Below are 23,199 nucleotides of genomic sequence, written 5' to 3' on the forward strand. Positions count from 1 at the left end.
AGGTTGCACTGGTAGATTAAGTAGCCATAGTTTAGTGCAGGTTATAGATCTTAGTTAGATCATTCTTTGAATTAATTAAATGGTGCAAATTTGTACTACAGGTTCAGAACATGCCAGACAATGGGATTTGCCAGACCACACGATGCTGAACCAGAGCTGTTCAACCTGTAGTTGAAATGTATTAAATTCTGAGTTGGATTAGAGCACAGCAGCTGGAATACCTTTTTGTCAAACTGAGATGTGGGGGCGGTGGGGAGGGGCAGGCACAATCTCAGGATAAGGACTGGAAAATTGAATGGAGATGAAGAAAATTTCTTAACTTAATAGCTCAGAAAATTTTGCTATTTTCTACCCCAGGGAGATGTGGATGGCCGATTGAAAGTGATAGATATTTGATACCCACTGGAATCACTGGTTATAAGCATAAAGTGAGAGAGAGAATGGACACAAGGCTGTGATCCATGATCTATGATCTAAATGACCTACACTTGTTTCCAGTTTTATCCTATTTTAGTCTTAAATTTTAAACAGATTTCAAAATAGTTAGATTCTTTGCCTGGAATGTACCAGGTGTGATGAATAGGTCAGTATGTCGGTTACTTCAGGTGGTTGTTTCTCTAATTAACACGTAAACCACATGTGTTTTCTCCTCAGTCACTTCTTTCTGATATGGCCAGCGAATATGTACTGAACTTTGTTATTAAAACTGCAATCTTTTAAGAAGAGCTAATCAAGATGTAATGATGGCATAATGATTTTATTCCTGTGGTTATGCTGCCGATGCTGAGATATGTCCTGGGACGCGTTGGGACTCATCATCTGGGGTGATCAGATGTTTTGGATCTTTCAACATCAAGCACTCTCACCCAGGCAGGGTTGATCAGGCCTCTGCCTGTGTCCCAGCAACACAGGCCCATGGGTCACACCTCTTGACCCTTAGCCACCTGGAGGCTCACTCAGAGGCCTCTCTGACCGTCCCGCCAGGCCTTCGCTTTGCAGCTCCCCATCGTGCCAAGGCGAGAGTAGGTTCTGCAGAAGCAGCTGGGAAAAAACTCTGCACCCCAACTTGATAAGCTTGCATGGCGCTCTCAACCTCTGTTTCTGGCACTGCTGTGCCAGCTCCTAATTCTTGGCTTTCTTACGCTCAAATGCCTCCACAGTCCGGTCTTCCCAGGGCACCGTCAGGCCTACCACGACCTCCTGCTTCAGGGCTTCTGACAGAACGGCCGTGTCAGGCCTCAGTGATGATGACGTGATGAAGTCCGGGAACTTCGGTTTGCTTCGTATCTTTCAAAGAGCCTTTTGCTCTGAAACAGTTAATTTCATTCTCACAACAGTGCCTCTGATGGAAAATGGGTTTAAAGATTTGAGTAAGCAAGGTTTTCCCACCAGAGCTTAAAAAAAAAACTTGGTGGTTGCTTGGAATCTGAGTTTCAATATGATAAATGAAGATAGATGTGTTGATCAATGCATCAATTAGTTAATCAATATGTGGTTTTCAGAAGAAATAAAGGAACATAGACAATATAAATATATCACTGAAAAGTCCATAGAGTTGATTTTCCTAATTAACATAAAAATCAATGTATGTATTCCACTGCATCACGTCTGCCTGATGTGGCCAAGAAAAATAGAGTCAACTTTGTTATAAAGCTACAAAGTTTCAAATCCCTTTAGCGTTGTCCTTTGACATTAACCTGTCAACACTGTATTTATGTTTTGTGCCTCTGGCAGAGATCACGTACCTCAGTGAACTGGTTTAAAAATAGTTAATAGGAGGTACCGCTTGACTTGTCCATTATGAATGATCACATTAGCTCGACCCAAGTTGTCATGCTTTATGAGACCAGGCAGTTTGTCCCAGACTGCAGGCACAGCAGGTAATTTGAAATGAAATGAGACAGTTTCTACAGCCAGATTGATTTGGGAATCTTGCATGTTTTCCCCTTTGACCTCTGACAGGTTGACACCACAAAAATTGTGACTTGTAAAATATGATCAGTCAGTAATATATTTAAGCTGTTGACATACCGTAGGTAACACAAAATGATTTTCCATGTTTTGAAGAGGCTGCCTGCGAAGGGAGAAAGTCCTTTCTGGGAAAAAAAATGCCCTTAATGCTCAGCTTCAGCCTTTTATCAAAAATGCAGGCCTAGAAATTTGGTTGTACTGATGGTGAAAAACATTTTACCCATGGTAAAGCAATGCACTTGGGTTTATTGTCCACACTGAGACTGCTCACTGGCTTGGGCTTGCTGCTCAGTGTTAGGCTACAAAGTGTATGTGGTAGAAAGCCTCAGTTTAGTCCTTTGTGGTGAAGGTTAAATTATGGAGTGCTGATAAGGGATGCTAGGTTCACAACGTGCAATGAAACTGCACCCTTTTGACCCAGTGCAGGAGTTTTGTGTAGTCTGTCCTGTGACCTCATTTCTATGATATCAGCATTCTTGATTATCTCAGTGCATAACCACTGGCTGTGAATTGGTGAGTGGTTAGGCAGCACTGTTTAAACCAGGCTTCCAACTCAAAAGGGAGATGCTTTATGGTTGCAAGTGATGCCAGAAGTCAGTTTAGAGACTAACAGCATTAAGGAAGAAATGGCAAGAAAAGATGCCCAGGTTTTCTGATGCATATCTGGTGACTGTCTTAGAGGAGAGGAGAAGAGAGAGATCCTCTTCCCACATGTAGAGTTGGAAATGTCTTCAAGCATGTTGGTAAGCAGTACAGGAAAAAATATAGAAATCAATGTCAATCCTAACAAACAGAGGTGAAGCATTGGCCTTGTGTGCAATGATACATAATCGGGTCCCATTTCTCACCACTGACTGCTCCACTAACCCCTGATCCATGCAATACACTTGCTACTCATCCTGCAAGAATGAAACTTACCATTCAAATACGCTTACCAATTCTTCAAGACTTGCACCCACGTCCTAATGATTGCCAGTGCACTCTGCTCTCTCAGGAGAAGGAGGCGTATGATCTGTGCCAGTTAATATGTATAGTCTGCGGTAAAGCATGTCCTGAGTGGCTCAAACTCTGGAGGACAGAAAACTGTCCAATATTGGACAGTCAGTTCTCAAACTGCAAATATTCACTAAACACTACACTGACAACCCTTCAATCAATCATTGTGTCAAAAAGAAATAAAACAAAAGATTCTGGAAAACTGAATGCTGGAAATACTCATAGGGTCAGGCAGCATCTGTGGAGAATGGACGTCATTATTTCAGATCAATGCTTATTATCTGTTCTGGTGAAAAGTCAAGGCTATAGTTGTTAATCCTCCTTGAGGAGAGGGAGGGAGGGAGAGAGAGAACTAACTTACTTACTTCTCATGTGGATGGTTGGCATGGGTGCTGCTGCCTTCCAAATTAATGCATTAAAAGCTGTGTGCACATTGCATTGCAGCTGAACAGCATGCACCACCAAACTGAGCTTCCTATTCCCCTTTTCATTTGATGTGTTTTACAGTTGAATTGTGAAAACAATTCTGCTGGTGCTGAGTTGTTTTGCAGAGAGGTTGGCTGCACTAGTACGTGACCTGTTAGTCTTTGAAAGACGAGAGGGGACCACAGAGGCCGCCCAAGAAAACCCAAGCAGCTGGGAGATGAGGGAAGAAAAGATTCTGGAGAAATTCTTTTGAGACCTGAATGTCCTTGAGGAAAATAGCGTGGAACATAAATGTGCTGTTACCTGCAGTCACAATTGAAACCATTATTCAGTGTGGAACTTTCAAAGTTGCCATAGTCTCTCAACTCAAGCCAAGGCATATCATTGGCTGCAATAGGAGACATCCATGGCATATTCATGTTGGTAAGATATAGCTTTACTTGGGAGAACACTAACAGTTACAACACCTTTTTTAAAGGGCAGGTCAAAGTAGGATAAGACCTACACTACAATGGATTGCACCAACATTTTTTGGATGGTCCTCATTATTTTTATGGACGTCAGTCTGAGAAGACAGTAAAGATACCGAGATTATTCTATCATTTATTGACTGCAGTTCCTCCTTTGATACTATAATTCCAAGCAAACTTGTATCCAAACTCTGAGACCTGGGGCTCACCACCTCCCTTTACAAATGGAGTCTTGATTTCCAGACAAACAGACAAAGCCGGTAAGGATAGGTGCAACATCTCCACCATGATTATCCTCAATACTGGTGCCCAATAAGGCTACACGTTCAGTGACCTTCTCTACTCCTTGTATTCACAACTGTGAGGTGAGATTCTGCTCTAGCTCCATCTACAAGCTTGCAGATAGAACCATGGCAGTGGGCGGTATCTCAAACACCAATGAATCAGAGTATAGGAGGGAGAAAGAGTGCCTAGTGACATGGTGTGATGCCTAAAACTTTTCCCTCAATCTCAGCAAACAGATGATCTGGATGTTGTCTTCGGGAAGGAGGTGATACATAAGATTGAGAAGATTAAAAGCTTCAAATTCCTAAAAGTGAACATTGCCAATTGCCCGATCTTTTTCAACACATGAGCTCCATGGTCAACAAAGTGCACCTGCACCTCTACTTTCTCAGGAGGCTAAGGAAATTTTCCATATCCTTTGACCCTTACCCATTTTTATTAATGCATCATAGAAAGCATCCTATCCAGATTTATGACAGATTGGTACGGCAACTGCTTCGCCCAAAACTGTGAGAAACTGCAGGGAGTTGTGGACACATTTCAGCATATTATGAAAACTAGCCTCCCCTCCATGGACTCTTGTCTACATTTCTCATTGCCTTGGTTCCAGCCACACAATCAAAGACCTCACCTACACTAGGCATTCCCATCGGGCAGAGTATACAAAAGCACATACCATCAGGCTCAAGAACAGCTTCTATCTCACTGTTACAAGACTATTAAATGGTCCCCTTATATAGTAAAATGGATTCCTGACCTCTCAATTATTTACTTCATCTTAGTCTTAATTTTAACCTTATGGCTCACTGTAACAGTAGCACTTTATTTTGCATTTGGTTATTTTTTTCCCTCGTACTATCTGATGCACCATCAATAACTCACGCCGAGACTTAGGAAGTGAGATATCGGCTTTTATTGACTGAAGGACAACACTACATCCTGGGGAAAATGAGGGAGAGCAGCAGGCCACAGTCGCCTTTATACAGGGGTCTGTGGGAGGAGCCACAGGGGTAGTCAGCAGGGTCTTGGGAGGAGCCACAGGAGCAGTCAGACAGGTATATCTAGTTCACCACACTATCACAATGCAGTGTTGTACTGAAATTATCTGTCTGGATGGCATACAAAACAAAGTTCTTTACTGTGCCTCGGTTCATGTGGCAATAATAAATCTAAATTTACCAGAAAGTTCTACTGCTTTGTTTCATTCATTTGTGACCATAGTCAATCCACTGTGCAGAACTATTCCATGCTCTGATAACCATCTGAATTTATTCACCTTGCTTCAGTTCTCTTTAATACCTATAGTCACAAACTGGGCTAGCTTGATAAGGGCTGGTGTTAGTCTCCTACTTACAGATGTAGAGGATACTTACAACTGGAGTTGTGCCAGGCCCCAAACATTTTTGCGCAGAATGTCAGGATGCTTAAGAATGCTTCTGGTATCTGGAGTTTTTAGAAGGAGCTTTCTACTATAGCCCTGGGAGTTTCTGTTTGTGATTACACAATACATTCCAAAGGACTTTTTAGTGCCCTCTGAGTAGCAGATGTTGAAAGGTGAGGAGAACAATGAGGAATTGTTGATACAGCATTGACCACAACTGCCATTAATTTCATCCATGAGTCCTTCACGTGAAACACCCTCCCATCTCCAATACCTTAACACTCTGACAATCTTTATTGCCACCTTTACTACCAGCATCTGATTGTATTCCAACGAAATCCACACTCACTGCACCACTTACCACCAGTAGCGTCCAATGCAGGCATATCATTGCTCCATTAGTTATATGTATCAATGTAAACGTTAGTTAAGGATTATCCCTGTTGTTCCCGATATGCTCCCTCATTTACTTCTGCCAATAATCCTTGATAGTGGTTACAGCCTTGGAGATTGAAGGTTACTGAGTTAGCACTGAGGATGCTTTATATTGAAATGGTGACTGACTGGCACAGCGGGCACAGGAAGTGGCCTCCTGCCTGTGTTGGCCATTTGCATCGGCTTATGATGAATGCTCCAGGCATGTTATAAGTGCCCAGTAATGTGAAGAGACACTAACATTGCGTAACTCTCAGAGTTTCAAAAGTCTTTGGATGATTGCTGAAAGATTTACGTGACTAATTCAGAAGATGAAGAGAGTGCTGTCCACACAGGGAAGGTTAAACAACGCTAAACATAACTTCTGAGACCCATTCATAAGCACTTGCATAATATTTTACAGTTCCGGTGAAGATAACAGGGACAGGGGTATAACTGCCTGATCTCCCAAATTCTGTCTCCTGTATAAAGCACAGATATATTAGAAACAGTCTGAATGGGTACAGTCAGGGCAGCGTTCAAGAAAGTCAAACATTTCTAGGACAAAGTAGACAGCTAAATCAAGTCTCTCAAGGGTGACTTAAACCTCCCCCTCCCCCACCCCCATCATTATGCAGTGGCAGAAGTGTGTTTAATCTACAGGATGGACTGAAACAGCTTGACAGAATCTCTTCAGTAGCATCATAATGTCCACACATAGAAATTCCATCACATGGAAACACCTTCACCTTCAATTTCTGAGTTGGAATCCATATTGATCTGGAACAATCACTATTTTTTCAAATCTTGCCATTGCTACCGGACAGTGTCATAAGAACACCTGTAGAACACGTCCTGTGGTTTTAGGAGGCTTGCCAATAGTTTCTCAAGTTCAGAGAGACATGGTAATAAATACCAGCACTCCAAGAATGAACAATAGGAATCCTAAAGTGGAAGCAAATGCCACTTCCCAAAAAAGAATGATCAAATTATGTCAGTACCTGAAGCTTGTTCTAAAACTTATCAAAGGCAGGAAACACATTAATGATTGGATATTGGAGTGCCTCTGGAGCGTGGTTCATGCCAATTCAGATCCTGCTAATCTGTTTCAAATAAGAGCCAACTGAACTCCCTATTTTCTGTTCTGTCTGGTAAGTAGTAGGTTTCAAGATTTTAGTTGCTCTTGCCCCATAGATAGAACTTTTTAAAATCACTTCTCAAGAATGTGGTGTGATTACCACCTTGCAGTCTGTGCGGATTAGAGGGAGCCTGATTTGTCACTTACGTGGTATGTGTACCTAAAATCAGTCACTCCTGCTCTAGACCCTTCCAACTTTCTGGGCTTAAAACTCATCTTTTTTAATTTATTGATGCCAGAAAAAAAGCTTTGCCTAAATGTGCTGTTGAGCCATTAGTTAGCAATGTAATTTCCTCTTTTGGTGGCTGCAAACTTCTTGGGTGACAAGGAAAATTTTACAGTTCATGCTCCTGTTTTGTTTTCTTCTGGTGGGTGTCAAGAGACCGGTGCTAAAGATCTGAATTTTAATAAAAGAGTGCTGTGGTTATTAGTTATTGTAGTTTTTATACTTTGATTTATACCGTAGGTCATGTTTCAGTGGATGTGGATTTGAAAGCAGAAGATTCATGACTTTGTACTTTTCACTTTATAGACCAAAATAGAGCTGCTGCTGAAAAGCTCTTCTTACCTGCAAGGACCTGCAGCAGTGAATGACCTAAGTGACCTGCAGGTGGTGGGCACAGTGTCAAATTGCTTCATGAAATAAAGCTGTCCTGTAGCATACTCACAATAAAAAATGATAGTCTTCCAGTACTTGCCACACGGTGTTTTGACAGGAGTGAAATATGGAATTAAATTGGAAGCAGATTAGTTTTTGGTCCTAATTCACGTTATGACAAGATGCAAGAAGAATGAAACAATGAATGAGCAGACTTGCTAAGTTAATATTCTCTATTTTCAGCTTTATTCTCAAAAGTAGCTCTTAAAGTGTACTGAGTTTAAATCAGTGTAAAGTATTGATTAAATGTTCATTCTATGTCTTAAGCGTGGAAAAATAATATAGCTTAGATTTGGGAAGGAATGCATGCTTTTGGATAAAGTTAAGAATGGGAAATAGTGCCTCTTATTTATGTGATGACAATGCAATTTTGGCCAACTCATTTGCATCAAAGTATTACACTCTGGGATTTGCTTTGAGGCTAATATTCTTGATGGTCAATTTTGCTGCATTTTTTGACGATTGTTGGACAGAATAGTATAATCAAGGTAATTCCGCTGGCCCACTGCCTGTGCAGTGTATTTCCACTTCAGGAGAACTGAAATACTCATTTTTATTCTTTATTAATGTTCTTCTTTATGTACATGGAATGGTGCTTTGGTGTCCATTGTGCAAATTGCCTGTACATAAATAGTATCCAGTTCATTGTAGGACTGGATTGTACAACTTGTATTGCTATTTATCTGTTATTTAAGGCAATTGTTAAAATGTATAAATATTGCAAATTGAGCATTAAATCATTTATTTTATCATTTATCTTAAACACTCCATGTTGCATGATTATCAAACTTGTATAGATATAATTTATTTAAAATTCTGAAATGTTTAAAATGCATTACAGTATCATCACAACTAGCTTGCTGATTTGTTCAATGAAGTAAATGAGTAATCAATTTTGGTAGTCATCATTGAATTATTGGAGAGTTAGTGAAGCTGCATTTCATAAGTAAATGCCCTAATATTTTTGAAATAGCCTCATAGTTGGGAAGATATTGGAGTCTATTGTTAAGGATGAAGTTTCGGGGTACGTAGAGGCGTATGATAAAATAGGTCAAAGTCAGCAGGGTTTCCTTAACAGGAAACTGTTGGAATTCTTTGAGGAAATAACAACTTAGGATAGACAAAGGAGAGTTAGTGGATGTTGTGTACTTGGATTTTCAGAAGGCATTTGACAAGGTGGCATACATGAGACAGCTTAACAAGGTAAGAGCCCATGGTATTCCAGAAAATGTCCTAGCATGGATTGAAGATTGGCTGACCGGCAGGAGGCAAAATGTGTGAATAAAGGGAGCCTTTTCTGTTTTGCTGCCAGTGATTAGTGGTGTTCTGCAGGGGCGGTTTTGGGACTGCTTCTTTTCAAATTATATGACAGTGATTTGGATGACAGAATTGATGGCTTTGTGGCCAAGTTTGCAGACGATCCAAAGATGGGTGGAGGGGCAGGTACAGTTAAGGAAGCAATGAGTCTGTAGCAGCATTTGGGCAGAATTAGGAGGATGGGTAAAGAAATGGGAGATGGAATATAGCGTAGGGAAGTGTATGGTCATGCACTTTGGTAGAAGGATTAAAGGTGTAAATTATTTTCTAAATGGGGAGAAAAATTCAAAGTTCAAAGGTGCAAAAGGACTTGGGAGTCCTTGTACAGGATTTCCTAGCTTGCTGGTTGAATTGGTGGTAAGGAAGGAAAATACAATGTTAGTGTTCCTTTTGAGAGGATTAGAATATAAAAGTAAAGATATAATGCTGAAGCTTTACAAGGTACTGGTCAGACTACACTTGGATAATAGTGAGCACTTTTATGCCCTTATTCTAAGGAAAGATGTGGGGAAGGTCCAAAGGATGTTCACGAGAATAATTCCAGGAATGAAAGGCTTAACATATAAGGTGTATTTGATGACTTTGGGCCTGTACCCTCTGGAGTTTAGAAGAATAGGAGGGGATCTCATTGAAACCTATCAAATATTGAAAGGCTTAGATGGAGTGGTTGTAGAGAAGATGTTTCCTGTACTGGGAGAGTCTAGGACCAGAGGACATAGCCGCTAAATAGAGGGACATCCATTTAGAACAGATGAGGAAGAACTTCTTTATCCAGAGAGTGATGAATCTGTGGAATTCATTGCCACAGATAGCTGCAGAGAACAAGCCATTTGGTATTTTTAAAGTGCAGGTTATAGGTTCTTAATTGGTCAGGGCAGTGGGAGAAGGCAGGAGAATGGGGTTGAGAGGGATAATAAATCAGCCATGATAGAATGGCAGAAAAGACTAGATGGGCAGAATGGCCTAATCATTGCTCCTTGGCTTAAATTCTGATTTAGATTGTGATTCAATGTTATCCAAACCTTACTTCTGTTCATTTTAACAGAACTGTGCTACTTCTCGACCCTCAAGCTCGTTGACCAGCTCTAGACCAGCTAGTTCACCTGTGACAGGATCAGAGAGCCTTGCTAAGGATGATGGCTTACAGGTTGTGGATGGAGTGAACCTGCAAAGCATTTGCAAAATGTCTTTCTATGACAATAGTGTCATATATGAAAATACGGCTGCTGCAAATGAAAGTGAGTTCTGTTTTAGTTCCAGTCACAAACGAGAAAATCTGCAGGTAATGGAAATCCGAGCAACACACCCAAAATGCTGGAGGAACTCAGGGCTGAGGAAGGGTCTCAGCCTGAAACGTGGACTGTTTATTCTTTTCCATAGATTGCCTGTGGCCTGTTGAGTTCCTCCAGCATTTTGCTCTGTTTTAGTTCCACTATTTGAACTATAATTCTTGTCAATTTTTTTCACCACCATTCCCAGCTGATTAACTTTATGGCTGTGGTTCTACAGGCACAATGATGGAAATATTGTCAGCAATGGCCAACATTGTGTTGTGGAACTAGCAGCCGTAGTTTAATCCCAGTTAACTGTTCGATGCTCTACCACAGTGATCTCTGCTTGTAGCTTTCTCAAGTGAAGTTAAGAAAATCAGACATCCAATGAGAAAGTTAGGCACTGAATTACTAAGTTTGCTGTAAAGTACTTTAGTGTATTTTGTTGCATGAAGTGCAAGTGCATTTTAATGGTTCATTAAGTCATGATCACTGTTTAGCAAACAAAAATAATTTCATGTGTATTTTATTGCCCTCATATAAATATTTCAAGATATAATCAAATTTAACTGTTTTCAATTTTATAACTATTTGTGATGTTCCAGATTCCACTTTAATTTTATAACCATGTTCTTAACTCCATTTGCACACAGTAAATTGTTTAAAATATAAGCTGAAATGGTGTTTCTTGTTCCTGGTTTGCTGAATGAAAAAAATATTTCTGGTGACATGATGATTATGATAAAGGCACTTGTTCAACTGACAGCAACCAACATCAAGAAGGAAGTAGTTTTCCCTCCCACCAATTCCCAATACATTGCCAGATTTGTGTGGGCAGTTTCTTCTGTGCCTCAGTTTTCATGTAACTTGTTCAGTGTATTTTGCCAGGCATATCCATAACTGGAACAACCAGGCAATTACATTCCACTAGATCTGCACCTTGCATCTCAGAGAATAATTTAATCTCTGCAAGTCAATTGGCAGGTGTAACAGCCACATGCACTAAGGCAAATGGTTGGAAATTGACCTACTGAACGAAACTTCATGGAAGGAGGACAATGGTTTACAATTATTGAAACATAATTTGAGAAATCATTACAAAAAATGATACCCTGAACATTAACAATGTTTATTTTTTTATTACATCCAGTGCTGCTAACTCCCTATTTTTAACTTGCAATAATGCAGTTTGCATCATGTTTATCGGTAATGGCATTTGTAGAAAAAAATTCTCAGTATTTAAAAAGATTTTCTTCGTTGCTGCAGAATTGGCTTTATCCGCCTCTTTATGCTCCTTTGTGTAAGTTGCTTATCCCTAATCTCCAAGGAATGAGGATCCCGGTCCAAATTAATTCCTGTAGCATGACTACCCCCATAATTGTTGACATCTTGCATTCCCTTCACACCATCGTTATCATCTTCCTCCATCAGTACCATATGTTCCCCCCCACCCCAAATCTTCCTTATCACCTCATGGCCGACATCCTACTGCCCCCAGCCATAATATTAAAAACAATGACAATGCAGAATGAGGTGTAAAAGCTAATGACCATGTGCAGTGCAGATAACTGAGAAGTGTAAAATCATAGTAAGATAAATTTCGAGGTCAGGAGTCCATCTTAAAATGTAAGAGGTCCATTCAAAGTCACTAATCTTGTCAGTTTGAAGCCCCACTGAAATCCAAACCAATGCATTATTGTAGATTAAATGTGAGCCTGTGGCTCAACCATGTTAGTATATGGTGCTGGCAGGATACAGAACGTGGTACAATTGCCATCACCCTCCACCTGGCCCTAACCCGCCTGGACAAAAAAGACACGTACGTTCGAATGCTGTTCATAGACTTCAGTTCAGCATTCAGCACAATAATTCCTCAGAAACTGATTGGAAAGCTGAGCCTACTGGGCCCGAACACCTCCCTCTGCAACTGGATCCTAGACTTCCTGACTGGGAGACCTCAGTCAGTCTGGATCCGGAGCAGCATCTCCAACACCATCACACTGAGCACGGGGGCTCCCCAGGGCTGTGTGCTCAGTCCACTGCTGTTCACTCTGCTGACCCATGACTGTGCTGCAACACACAGCTCGAACCACATCATCAAATTCGCCGATGACACGACCGTGGTGGGTCTCATCAGCAAGAACGACGAGTCAGCTTACAGAGAGGAGGTGCAGCGGCTAACAGACTGGTGCAGAGCTAACAACCTGTCTCTGAATGTGAACAAAACAAAAGAGATAGTTGTTGACTTCAGGAGGGCACGGAGTGACCACTCCCTGCTGAACATCGACGGCTCCTCAGCAGAGATAGTTAAGACCATCAAATTTCTTGGTGTTCACCTGACGGAGAATCTCACTTGGTCCCTCAACACCAGCTCCATAGCAAAGAAAGCCCAGTAGCATCTCTACTTTTTGTGAAGGCTGAGGAAAGTCCATCTTCCCCGCCTCCCCCAATCCTCATCGCATTCTACAGGGGTTGTATTGAGAGCATCCTGAGCAACTGCATCACTGCCTGGTTCGGAAATTGCACCATTTTGGATCACAAGACCCTGCAGCGGATAGTGCGGTCAGCTGAGAAGATCATCAGGATCTCTCTTCCCGCCATCACGGACGTTTACACTACACGCTGCATCCGCAAAGGAAACAGCATTATGAAGGCCCCAGTGCACCCCTCATACAATCTCTTCTCCCTCCTGCTGTCTGGGAAAATGCAGCAAAGCGTTCGCGCTCTCACGACCAGACTACGTAACAGTTTCTTCCCCCAAGCCATCAGACTCCTCAATACCCAGAGACTGGACTGACACCAACTTACTGCCCTCTACTGTGCCTGTTGTCTTGTTTATTATTTATTGTACTGCCTGCACTGTTTTGTGCACTTTATGCAGTCCTGGGTAGGTCTGTAGTCTAGCGTAGTTTTTTTCTGTGCTGTTTTCATGTAGTTCAGTGTAGTTTTTGTACTGTTTCATGTAGCACCATGGTCCTGAAAAACGTTGTCTCATTTTTACTGTGTACTGTACCAGCAGCTATAGTCAAAATGACAATAAAAAGCGACTTGACTTGACTTGAATTGCTTGGTCCATTATACTGGATTTATATTTAAACACTTATTTTGTAAATTTACGTGTATAGTACACTGTCAGCTTCAACAGCTATGCGTTAGGACTTAAGGTGTTTGCTCCCATTCTCCATTTCTGTGGGCGCTGTGGTAGCTGACTGTGTCATCCCCAAGCTTTGTGCTGTGAGCCTGGGTAGTTTAGGAGGCCTTGCACACCTTAGTTTTTCAATGGCAGGCTCCTTGGTGGTCTAGTCAAATCTCTAGTTCAATAGTTCACAACCTGGGGTCCATTGACCCCTTGCTCAATGGCATTGGTTCATGGCATAAATAAGGTTGGGAACCCCTGCTCTAGTTATTCATTTACACATTTTCAACAGCCACAGGTCTGAGCTTATTACCAGTTGTTGGAAGCCTTGTATATCTTCATGGAAACTTGAACACCATCCTCAAATCATTTCCTCCCTCAACCTGGTAATTTCTTGCTGTGATAATGCGCACAATAGTTTGGGAGGTTAGCACTGAACGTATATCGCACAGTTGAAGCTAGCTGAATGTAACTGGAGCCTCGCTGCTGTGCATATTGACCTGGGAGAGGAATGTGATGTTGGTTTACTAGTTCTATCCAGTGGGTTTGGAAGATGTCTGCTGTGCTTTGCTCACTTGTTATAAACATGTTGGGGGACAAGTGTCACTTCTGCGCGGTTGACTGTGAGCTTTGTGCTGGTTAGGGACGTGGATCTTCAAATGACCAAGGGCTTTGATGGCACACTCTGCCTTCATTGAGATGTGCCTCCCAAGAAGTGGGAAGTGGTTTGGAATGGCTGTAATTTTCAAGAAAGGAGATCATTCTAACTATAGTAACTTGAAAGGGTTTCTTCAGACTGCTTGTCACAGGGGTGGTCCTTACTCTCTTTGTCCCAGTGGCTGAATCACAGTGTATATACTATATATCTGATAGAGGCATAGTAGACTTGATCTTCACTACATGTCAACTCCATGAAAAATATAGTGAGCAGCAGCATGCAATATATTTGACCGTTTTTTGACCTCACTAGTGACTCCGATCCCATCCTTATCTGGGGAGCATGCTGAATTTTTCTCAAATTGCCTGGATTGGAGGGCGTGCCTTGTGAGAATAGATTGAGTGAACTTGGCTTTTCCTCCTTGGAGCGACGGAGGATGAGAGGTCACCTGATAGAGGTGTATAAGATGATGAGAGACATTGATTGTGTGGATAGCCGGAGGCATTTTGCCAGGGCTGAAATGGCTAACATGAGGTGGTTTAAGGTGACCATAGTTTTAAGGTGCTTAGAAGTAGGTACAGGGGGGATGTCAGAGGTAAATTTTTCAAACGGAGAGTGGTGAGTGCACTGCCAGCAACGGAGGTGGAGGAGGATACAACAGGGTCTTCTAAGAGATTCTCAGATAGGTACACGGAGCTTAGAAAAATAGAGGGCTATGCGGTTGGGAAATTCTAGGCAGTTTCTAGAGTAGTAGTCGGCAGAACATTGTGGGCTGAAGGGCCTGTAATGTGCTGTAGATTTCTATGTTCAAAGCTTTATTACCATCTAATGGCAACTACATACACAAGTCACAATCTTTAACAACAGGTCCGTATCAAACCAAATCTCAGAGCAACCTAATATCATGTAAGGCTGTGTCAATCCAAACACGTCTTTAAATCTCGCCACGGTATTGTACGTTGCCTCTAGCAAGCTTCCACTTGATGTAGATCACATGCATAGGACAAATGGGAAACTCTTCAGTCTGTGACGCCATCACTCCAGAGTGAAGGTCTCTTCACCTCATTCGATAAGTTGCTAGTCATCATTGTCACCTTAACTGAAGTGTATGAGAAGAGTGGACCTTTCTTAAACATTTGCAAAGTAATTGTCCCATTGTTCACCACAGCTCCTAGATAATAAATGTCCATGATGAGTCTGAAAAATATAGAGTCCTGCACCAGACTAGAGTTTTTGTGTTTTCAGGGTCTCATGATGGGTGCAGTATTGTACAGTGGGGGGGTAGGTTGATGAGGGGTCTTTTGCGAATGTTTAGAGCACCGTACTCTCAAAGTTACTAACATTTGAGAGTAATCATTGCCATTTACTCTGTCATACACAACTTGCTGCTTTAGCTATAATGTGTGTACATTTGCCACTTCTGAGAGCAGGCTATTTTCTAAGTAAAAGGTTTCATTTATGGCTACAAGGAAATAATACTTAAGAATAATGGCCAATCCAATACTAAATCTGGGATTCTGAAAACGTTGAATGGAACATGGCTTTCAAAAATAATGTGGATAATCAATAATCTTGGTTACAGAGATCTCTGGGGCCTTTTACAGTATTTGCTTTTGCAGCTGCTATGATGTACTCTGAAAATTTCTTATACCACAGTTGCAATTCTGATAGAATGCATGTAGTTTGGGTAACAATTTGCCAGCTGCTTTTCCTCTTTCCAAACAGAGTTTTACTCTTGTTGTTAGCGCACAATACTCTAAGAAAGTGGATTTCTTTTCGTATTGAGAAGCATTTCAAACATGTTGTTGATTTTGTCTGAAAATAACACCGCAGGTATTGCATTGTTAAAGTACTTTAGTACCTCTATGTCTGGGGCGTGTTCTACCCCATCATTGTTGTTTAATTACAGTACATCAGGTGGCCTTGCCGATTGGGCCTAGTTTAAACTTGGCAAGGGAGTTTGGCCCTATGAATCCATACCAGGTAGATGATACTGAACATTATGAAAACAACTTTGGATTCTGTGGCACCAATATCGATCACAGACTGAAAAACTTGTCTACAGATGAATTCATCACAACGGTTCATTGAGGTAGTACAAAGTAAAACAATAACAGTGCGGATCGAAGAGTTACAGTTACAGACAAAGTGCAGTGCAAAATCATAATGAGGTGGATTGTGAGGTCAACAGTCCATCTTATTGCACTAGGGATCATCCAGAAGTCTTATAATAGTGGGATACAAACTGTCCTTGAGCCTGGAGGTGTATGCTTCAGACTTTTTTATCTTCTGCCCGATGGGAGGGAGAGAAGAAGAATGCCTTGGGTGGGTAGGTCTTTGATTATGCTGACTGAGGCAGCGAGAAGTATAAACAGAGAGTATATGAAGGAGAAGCTGTTTTCCATGACGTGTAGAGCTGTGTCCACAGTGCCCTGCAGTTTGTTGTGGTCAAAGGTAGAGCAGTTGTCATATCAAGTCATGATGCATTGGGATCCGATACTTTCTATCTGTGCCCTGATAGAAATGGATGAAGGTCAAAGTCAAAAGGGAAATGCCACATTTGTCAGCTTCCTATGGCAGTAGAAGCACTGGTGAGCTTTCTTGGCTGTGTCATCAATGTGGTTGGACCAGGACAGGCTATTGGTGATGTTCATCCCTAGGAACCTGAAACTCTCAATCCTCTCAAGCTCAGTGCCATTGATGTAAATGGGGCCATGTGCGTATCTCCCTTGCAGAAGTCAATGACCAGCTCTTCTGTTTTGCTGACATTGAGGGGAAGGTTGTTGTCATGACTCCATGTCATGAGGTTTTCCATCTCCTTCCTGCACTTCAACTCACCGTTATTTGAGATATGGCCCACTACAGTGGTATCTGCAATCACGTAGATGAAGTTAAGGCAGAATCTGACCATGCAGTCGTGAGTGTACAGGGAGTAGAGCAGAACCCTGAAGATATAGCTCTGTAGCATACCAGTGTCGAGGGTAATCATGGTAGAAGTGTTGCTGCTTAATGATTGCAGTCCATCAGAATCAGAATCAGGTTTATTGACCTGTGTCGTGTGTCATGTGTCGTGAACTTTGTTAACTTAGCAGCAGCAGTACAATGCAATACATGATAATATAGAAAGAAGAAATAAACAAATGAATAAATACAGTAATTAGATCAATTAGAGTAAGTATATATAGGTTTCAATAGGTACATTTAATGTCAGAGAAATGTATACAATATACATCCTGAAATTCTTTTTCTTGGCAAACATCCACGAAAACAGAGGAGTGCCCCAAAGAATGAATGACTGTTAAATGTTAGAACCCCAAAGCCCCCCCCCCAGCCTCCCCCCTCCATACTCAAGCAGCAGCAAGGCAGCGAACGCCCCCACCAGCAAAAAAGCATCAGCGCCCCTCACCGAGCACTCAAGCATACAGCAAAGCATCAATAAAGACACAGACTTGCAGTTACCCCAAAGACTACTCGTTCACCCGGTAATGTGACATTCCACAGGCTCTGTCTCTCCCTAATAAGAGAAAAAAAGGTGTCTCTGTTTCACAGTGAGAGGGGAGGCATAACAAACAACTCACTGTTTGTGGTGTTAAAAGCCTGTTGCGTCACTTTTCCTGAGCTCTGGGCCCAGAGAGTCGGCCCGAGGAAGGCTCGGGTCCCTCGATATACAACCTGCTGCTTCTGATCTTCCGTGTTCTCCTGTGACACATCAGGCAGTGGTACTGGCCTTGAATCAGCCTGTCACCAGAGCCATGAAAATCCGGAACCCTGGAGGCATGCTCACCTTCCAGACCGCGTCCTTGGTATATTGAAAAGCGGCCGGTCGTGAGGCCCCGAGAGCGGGTTCCATTCCTGGAAAGAAACAAAGTCAGAGTGTAACTCCAATCAGGGTCTTCAAAAGAATTTGAAAGGGGAAAAAAGAGATCTGAAAGATAAAAGTAGAGCTGTTTGTGAAAATGCAAGTAAAGGAGTCGCCATTTAGTGACATCTTGACTATGCTCCACCCTCTTTACTCTGAATTGATTAAAAATATTGCAAAAACAGAAATAATATATATTTAAAAAAAAAGTGAGTTTGTGTTCATGGGTTCAATGTCTATTTTGGAATTGGTTGGCAGAAAGGAAGAAGCCGTTCCTGAATCGTTGCATCTGTACCTCCTTCCTGATGGTAACAATGAGAACAGGGCATGCCCTGGTTGAAGGGGGTCCTTAATAATAGACGTGGCCTTTCTGAGGCACCGCTCCTTGAAGGTGTCTTGGATACTATGGAGGCTAGTACCCAAGATGGAGCTGACTGCTTTTACAACTTTCTGTAGCTTCTTTTGATCCTGTAACCTCCCCCACCCCTCATAACAGACAGTGATGCAACCTGTCAGAATGCTTTCCATGGTACATCTGTAGAAGTTTTTAAGTGTTATAGTTGACTAACCAAATCTTTTCAAATTCCTAATGAAATATAGAAACACTATCCTTGAAAATGGTCACTGAAGGATCCATTTGCAAAGGGAAGTGTGGAGTCCCAGTTCTGTGAGTTTGCATGGAATTATAGTATTGAAGGAAGAGTTGTAATCAATAAAGAACAGTCCAATGCTGGTGCCTTTAGAATCCAGAAGCTCCAGACAGAACGTAGGGCAAGGGGGATGGCATCTGTTGTAGAACTTTTAAAATGATGGTGGGCTGTGGTTGTCTGGAACTTGAAGCGCTTCATGATGGTGGATGTCAGAGCTACTGGGTAGTAGTTATTAAGGCACTTTACCTACTTATCTTAAATACTAGGATGATGGTGGTCTTTGTGAAGAAGTAAGAAGTTATAAATGTCTGCAAATACACCCACGTCAGCTGATCTGTGCAGGGTCTAAGGACATGGCCAGGGACTCCATCCAGGCTGGTTATTTTCCATGGGTTCACTCTTCAGAAGACTGATCTTACTTCTGTAACAGTGAGTGTGGGTTCAGGGACATTGGTACGATACTGTAATTCCTTGTCAAGGTGAGTGCACAGTCCTCAAGACAGTTGCTGATAAGGTCCATGATAGTGGTGACATGTACATCTGATTCTTTGAACATGAGCCATTCTACAGACTCAAATTAGTGGTGTTGAAGCTCATCTGTTTCCTGATACCAGCACTATACAAATGATAAGCAGAGAGTATTTGAACAGGATGGGGTGGATCAGGGCGCAGTGTGCATACCAGTACTACTGGGGCTTCCCCACCTGGGCACTGCAGTAAAGAACATGCTGAACGTCAAATATAAATGCAGCCATCTCCTACACCATCCTTTGACTCAGCAATCTCACTGATTCTTCTCTAGCTCCTCAGTTCTCCATCCGTCATGGTACAATCAGTGTGACTACCAGGAAGGCCTCAAACACTGCACTTCATTTCTTGACAACAGACCCAACCAATGCCCCTCTTCCATTCCGTCTGGCAGAACTGGTACTCACTCTTAATATCTTCTCATCCACTCCTCCCACTTTCTTCAGGCTAAAGGTGTGGCCATGGGCTCTTGCATGGGCCCCAGCTATGCTGGCCTTTTTGTTGGCTGTGTGGAACAGTCCATGTTACAAGTCTACACCAGTAATGTGCCCCAACTCTTTCTCTGCCACCTTGGTGACTGTATTGGCACTGCTTCCTGCACCCATGCAAAACTTGTCAATTTCATCAACTTTGCCTCCGACTTCTACCCGCTAGCCTGGATAGTTCTTTTTGGTAGGCAGTTCTCAATACACTTGATGATAAAGTTCCAACTTATCACCATTTAGAAATGTGGCTAAATGTTTTAAAATTAATTTTACCTCAGTTGAATGGGTTTAAAAGTTTATATATTATAATAGTGTTCATTATTTTTTATCAAAATATAGTTCTACAGTGTCTAAATATTTGTGATAATCTGTAATGGCTTGAGGGTGGGCCTCACTGTTCATTGTCTCAGCTACTCAATACTTGTGGTCCTCTCTGCCTCTTAGCATGGTTGCAGGATCAAGGTACAAAGATTAGGGAGCCAGTGACTGTTAAAGCTCAGGGTGATTTCATAAACCCCACAGAATATGGAAGTAGTGCGGAAGGTTGAGTATGGCCTGCCTCAATGGATTATGGGAAAAATTCTTCTTAGAAACATACACTCAGTCGTGCTTCTTGTGTTTTGGAAGAGGCCACATGAATGTGTTGAGTCTGCAGTGATGCAACTGAGAAACAACTTTTGTTTGTGTACTTGCATTGTGTGTGAGAGGAGTGACCTGCAGTCTCTTGTGAGACTGTGCGTGATTTCAGGAGCCACACCTAAACTCTGATTCACTGTTGCAGTTGGTGGCCTTAAAGCAATGGTTCTGAATGGGAACTGCTTCGAGTGAGTGAGTGGATTACAGGAGCAGACAGTTTTGCATTGCAAACCATGGTGACGGGGTGGACATCTGGACTCAAAACCAAAGTAACTGTCCCCACACTCCCAAAATATTATAGAGTATCTCATCTGAATTATGCCTGAATTTGTCTGCTATTACATTGAGGCTGACCCAATCATCCACTTTTGACAAAAGGAAGCCCAATAATAATGCAGATTAGAAATATCCCTTTAAGTAACACCATTCACTTCTGCTTCTTTCTGTCGGTGCCTCCTTCCCTTGGGTGTACCATTTTGATTCTTCAAGTCTAATCTGCAGCCCGAAGGCATGGCCGTGTTGCTGAGCTTCAATGATACCTCTGCTGCGCAGTGTGTTATGTGCAGTTGTAGTCTGTGAGATTGCGAGCTCATTCCTTGACCAGTGCAAACCTTTATTCAGTCAGATAATGTGTAGAGAAAAGCATGTCTTATGTGATAGAATTTCTAATCTAGTTTGTTTGGAATTATACAGAATAATAATCCTCTCTTTGTGGCATCATGTCAGAATGGAGGACTATTAGGAGACACACTGTTCATTGGATAACCTTTTAAACAAATCCATTTGGAATAGAGAGTTTAATATTAAGAGCTCTTCAAATGTTCCAGATTTAGTGTGCATTAGTTCAGGTTTATTGTCATCTGACTACATATATACAACAAAACAAAACAACTTTCCTCCAGACCACAGTGCACATGCAGAACATGTAACAAATCCTTAATGAACAAAATATTACCACAAAGAAGTTAATAACATATAATTTAATGTAGTGTGCAGCAAAGATAAACAGTAATAGTACAGTAAATGTTCAAAATACAAAGTTCAAAGTAAATTTTATTATCAGAGTCTATATATCTTGCCACATACAACCCTGAGATTCTTTTTTCTGTGGACATACTCAGCAAATCTATAGATTAGTAACTATAATTAATCAAGTACAGCATAGAATACAACAAACTCTGCAAATACAAATATAAATAGATAACAATATATAATGAGAGCACAAAATAACAAGATAAAGCTTCCTTAAAGTGAGATCATTGGCTGTGGGAACATCTCAGTAGATGAGTGTAGTTATCCCCTTTTGTTCAAGAGCCTGATGTTTGAGGGATAGCAACTGTTCTTGAACCTGGTGGTGTGCGTCCTGAGGCTCTTGTACCTTCTACCTGATGGCAGCAGTGAGAAAAGAGCATGGCTCCTGATGGCGGTAAACTCTGAACAATTTCTTGGGACACACTCAGCTACAGTGGTTTTGGTAAAATCTTTTACAACCCTGGTATAGCCATTTAGATTCTCAGATGAATGCTTGAACACGGCCCTGTCCACTGACTCAAGGTAACCGTTCCTCTCCCTCCTGTAACCACCTCTTAGTTATCTAATCTCTGGAGCCTTGCTTTTTGGGCTCTGTCTGTATGCAGGTTATAGGAGGAGAGCCAAGTGGCTTGATTTACCAAAATGCGGTCTAGGTAAGGAAATTTTGGCATTCCTTATCATAGTGTAGCAGTGGCCTCGTGCATTGGAACCTCTGGTGCTACAGGTTAAATGCTGGTGATAATTGGGCAGGGTATTCTTTAAACAGGCCTGGTTGAAGTCTCTGACTATAACTTCAAATATATCAGGATGGGCTGTTTCTTGTCTGCAGATGACATCGTGCAGTGTCGCGAGTGCTTGCTTATAGTCGGCCGCTGGACTACTCCAAGTTGCCTTGGAGCACTCCCAAGCCAAATAGAATGGTTTACATTTGATCGATAGGTGTTCCAAATCAGAGGAACACGAGTTAGACATAACCGCCACAATGGAGCACCAACGGAATTGGCCAAAATACACACGGCCTCCACCCTTTTCTTTACCGGAGTCTGCAGTCTGATCCATCTTGAATTTATAAATCTATCTGATCTGACTGCTACATCCGGTGTGTCTGCAGATGACCAAGTCTTGGTACAGCAAACAATTGAGATCTGCCTCTGAGATCGTCAGTCTTATTTTCCAGCGACTGTATATTTGCCAACAAGATGCTGGGTAGAGGAGGCTTCGTTCCTCTGCATTTCAGCCAGGCTCGGAAGCCCCCCCCCCCTCCCCACACCCACCGTGCTTCCGCCCATGGCAATGATCCTTAAAGGCACTGTGCTTGACTGCTCCGTGTTCTAGTGCTGAGACCTCAGTGGTGGCAGGGTATTCATTCTGGCAGTCCTAAGTCTGATGCTCTTGGACCTTCTTCCTGACGGTAGTGTGTCAATGAGATTGTGGGATGGGTGGTAGGGATCCTTAACAATACTTTGGGCCCTTTGATGCAACAGTCCCAATAAATGTCACAGACGGGGGCGGAGAGAGAGACCCCAGTGATCCTCTCGGCGGTTTTCACTGTCCTCTGTAGAAATTTGCGGTCCAAGGCTTAGCAGCTTCTGTACCGCACAATGATGCAGTCTGACAAAGCACTCTTGATGGTCCTACTGTAGAAAGTCTTCGGAATGGGGGCAGGGAGCCTTACAGACCTCAGTCTCCTCAGGAACTGTAGACACTACTAAGCCTTCTTCACAATTGAGGGGTTGTGGGTCTAGGTTAGATCGTCCGTTATGTGTACACCAAGTAACTTGGTGTTCTTCACTCTCTCCGCGGCAGAGCCATTGATGTGAAATGGAGAGTGGACAACCTGCACCTTCCTGAAGTCCAGAATCATCTGCTTTGCCTTGTCCATGTTGAG

At 42.1% G+C, this 23,199-nt stretch overlaps 1 protein-coding gene across 3 annotated transcripts in view; it reads left to right on the forward strand.

Annotated features, from left to right (window-relative positions):
• The window catches only part of LOC140737191 (adhesion G protein-coupled receptor D2), a 314,325-nt gene that overhangs the window by 177,796 nt on the left and 113,330 nt on the right, over window positions 1–23,199 (forward strand). For 2 of the 3 annotated variants that reach the window (XM_073063435.1, XM_073063436.1), the window contains one exon: window positions 10,102–10,294. The exons of the other annotated variant lie outside the window; for it this stretch is intronic. In XM_073063435.1, the coding sequence (XP_072919536.1) occupies window positions 10,102–10,294 (193 nt within the window). The remainder of the gene's footprint in view (window positions 1–10,101; window positions 10,295–23,199) is intronic. 3 annotated transcript variants of the gene reach the window in all.

Source organism: Hemitrygon akajei, chromosome 12 (genome assembly GCF_048418815.1).
Source record: "Hemitrygon akajei chromosome 12, sHemAka1.3, whole genome shotgun sequence".
Lineage (NCBI taxonomy): Eukaryota > Metazoa > Chordata > Chondrichthyes > Myliobatiformes > Dasyatidae > Hemitrygon > Hemitrygon akajei.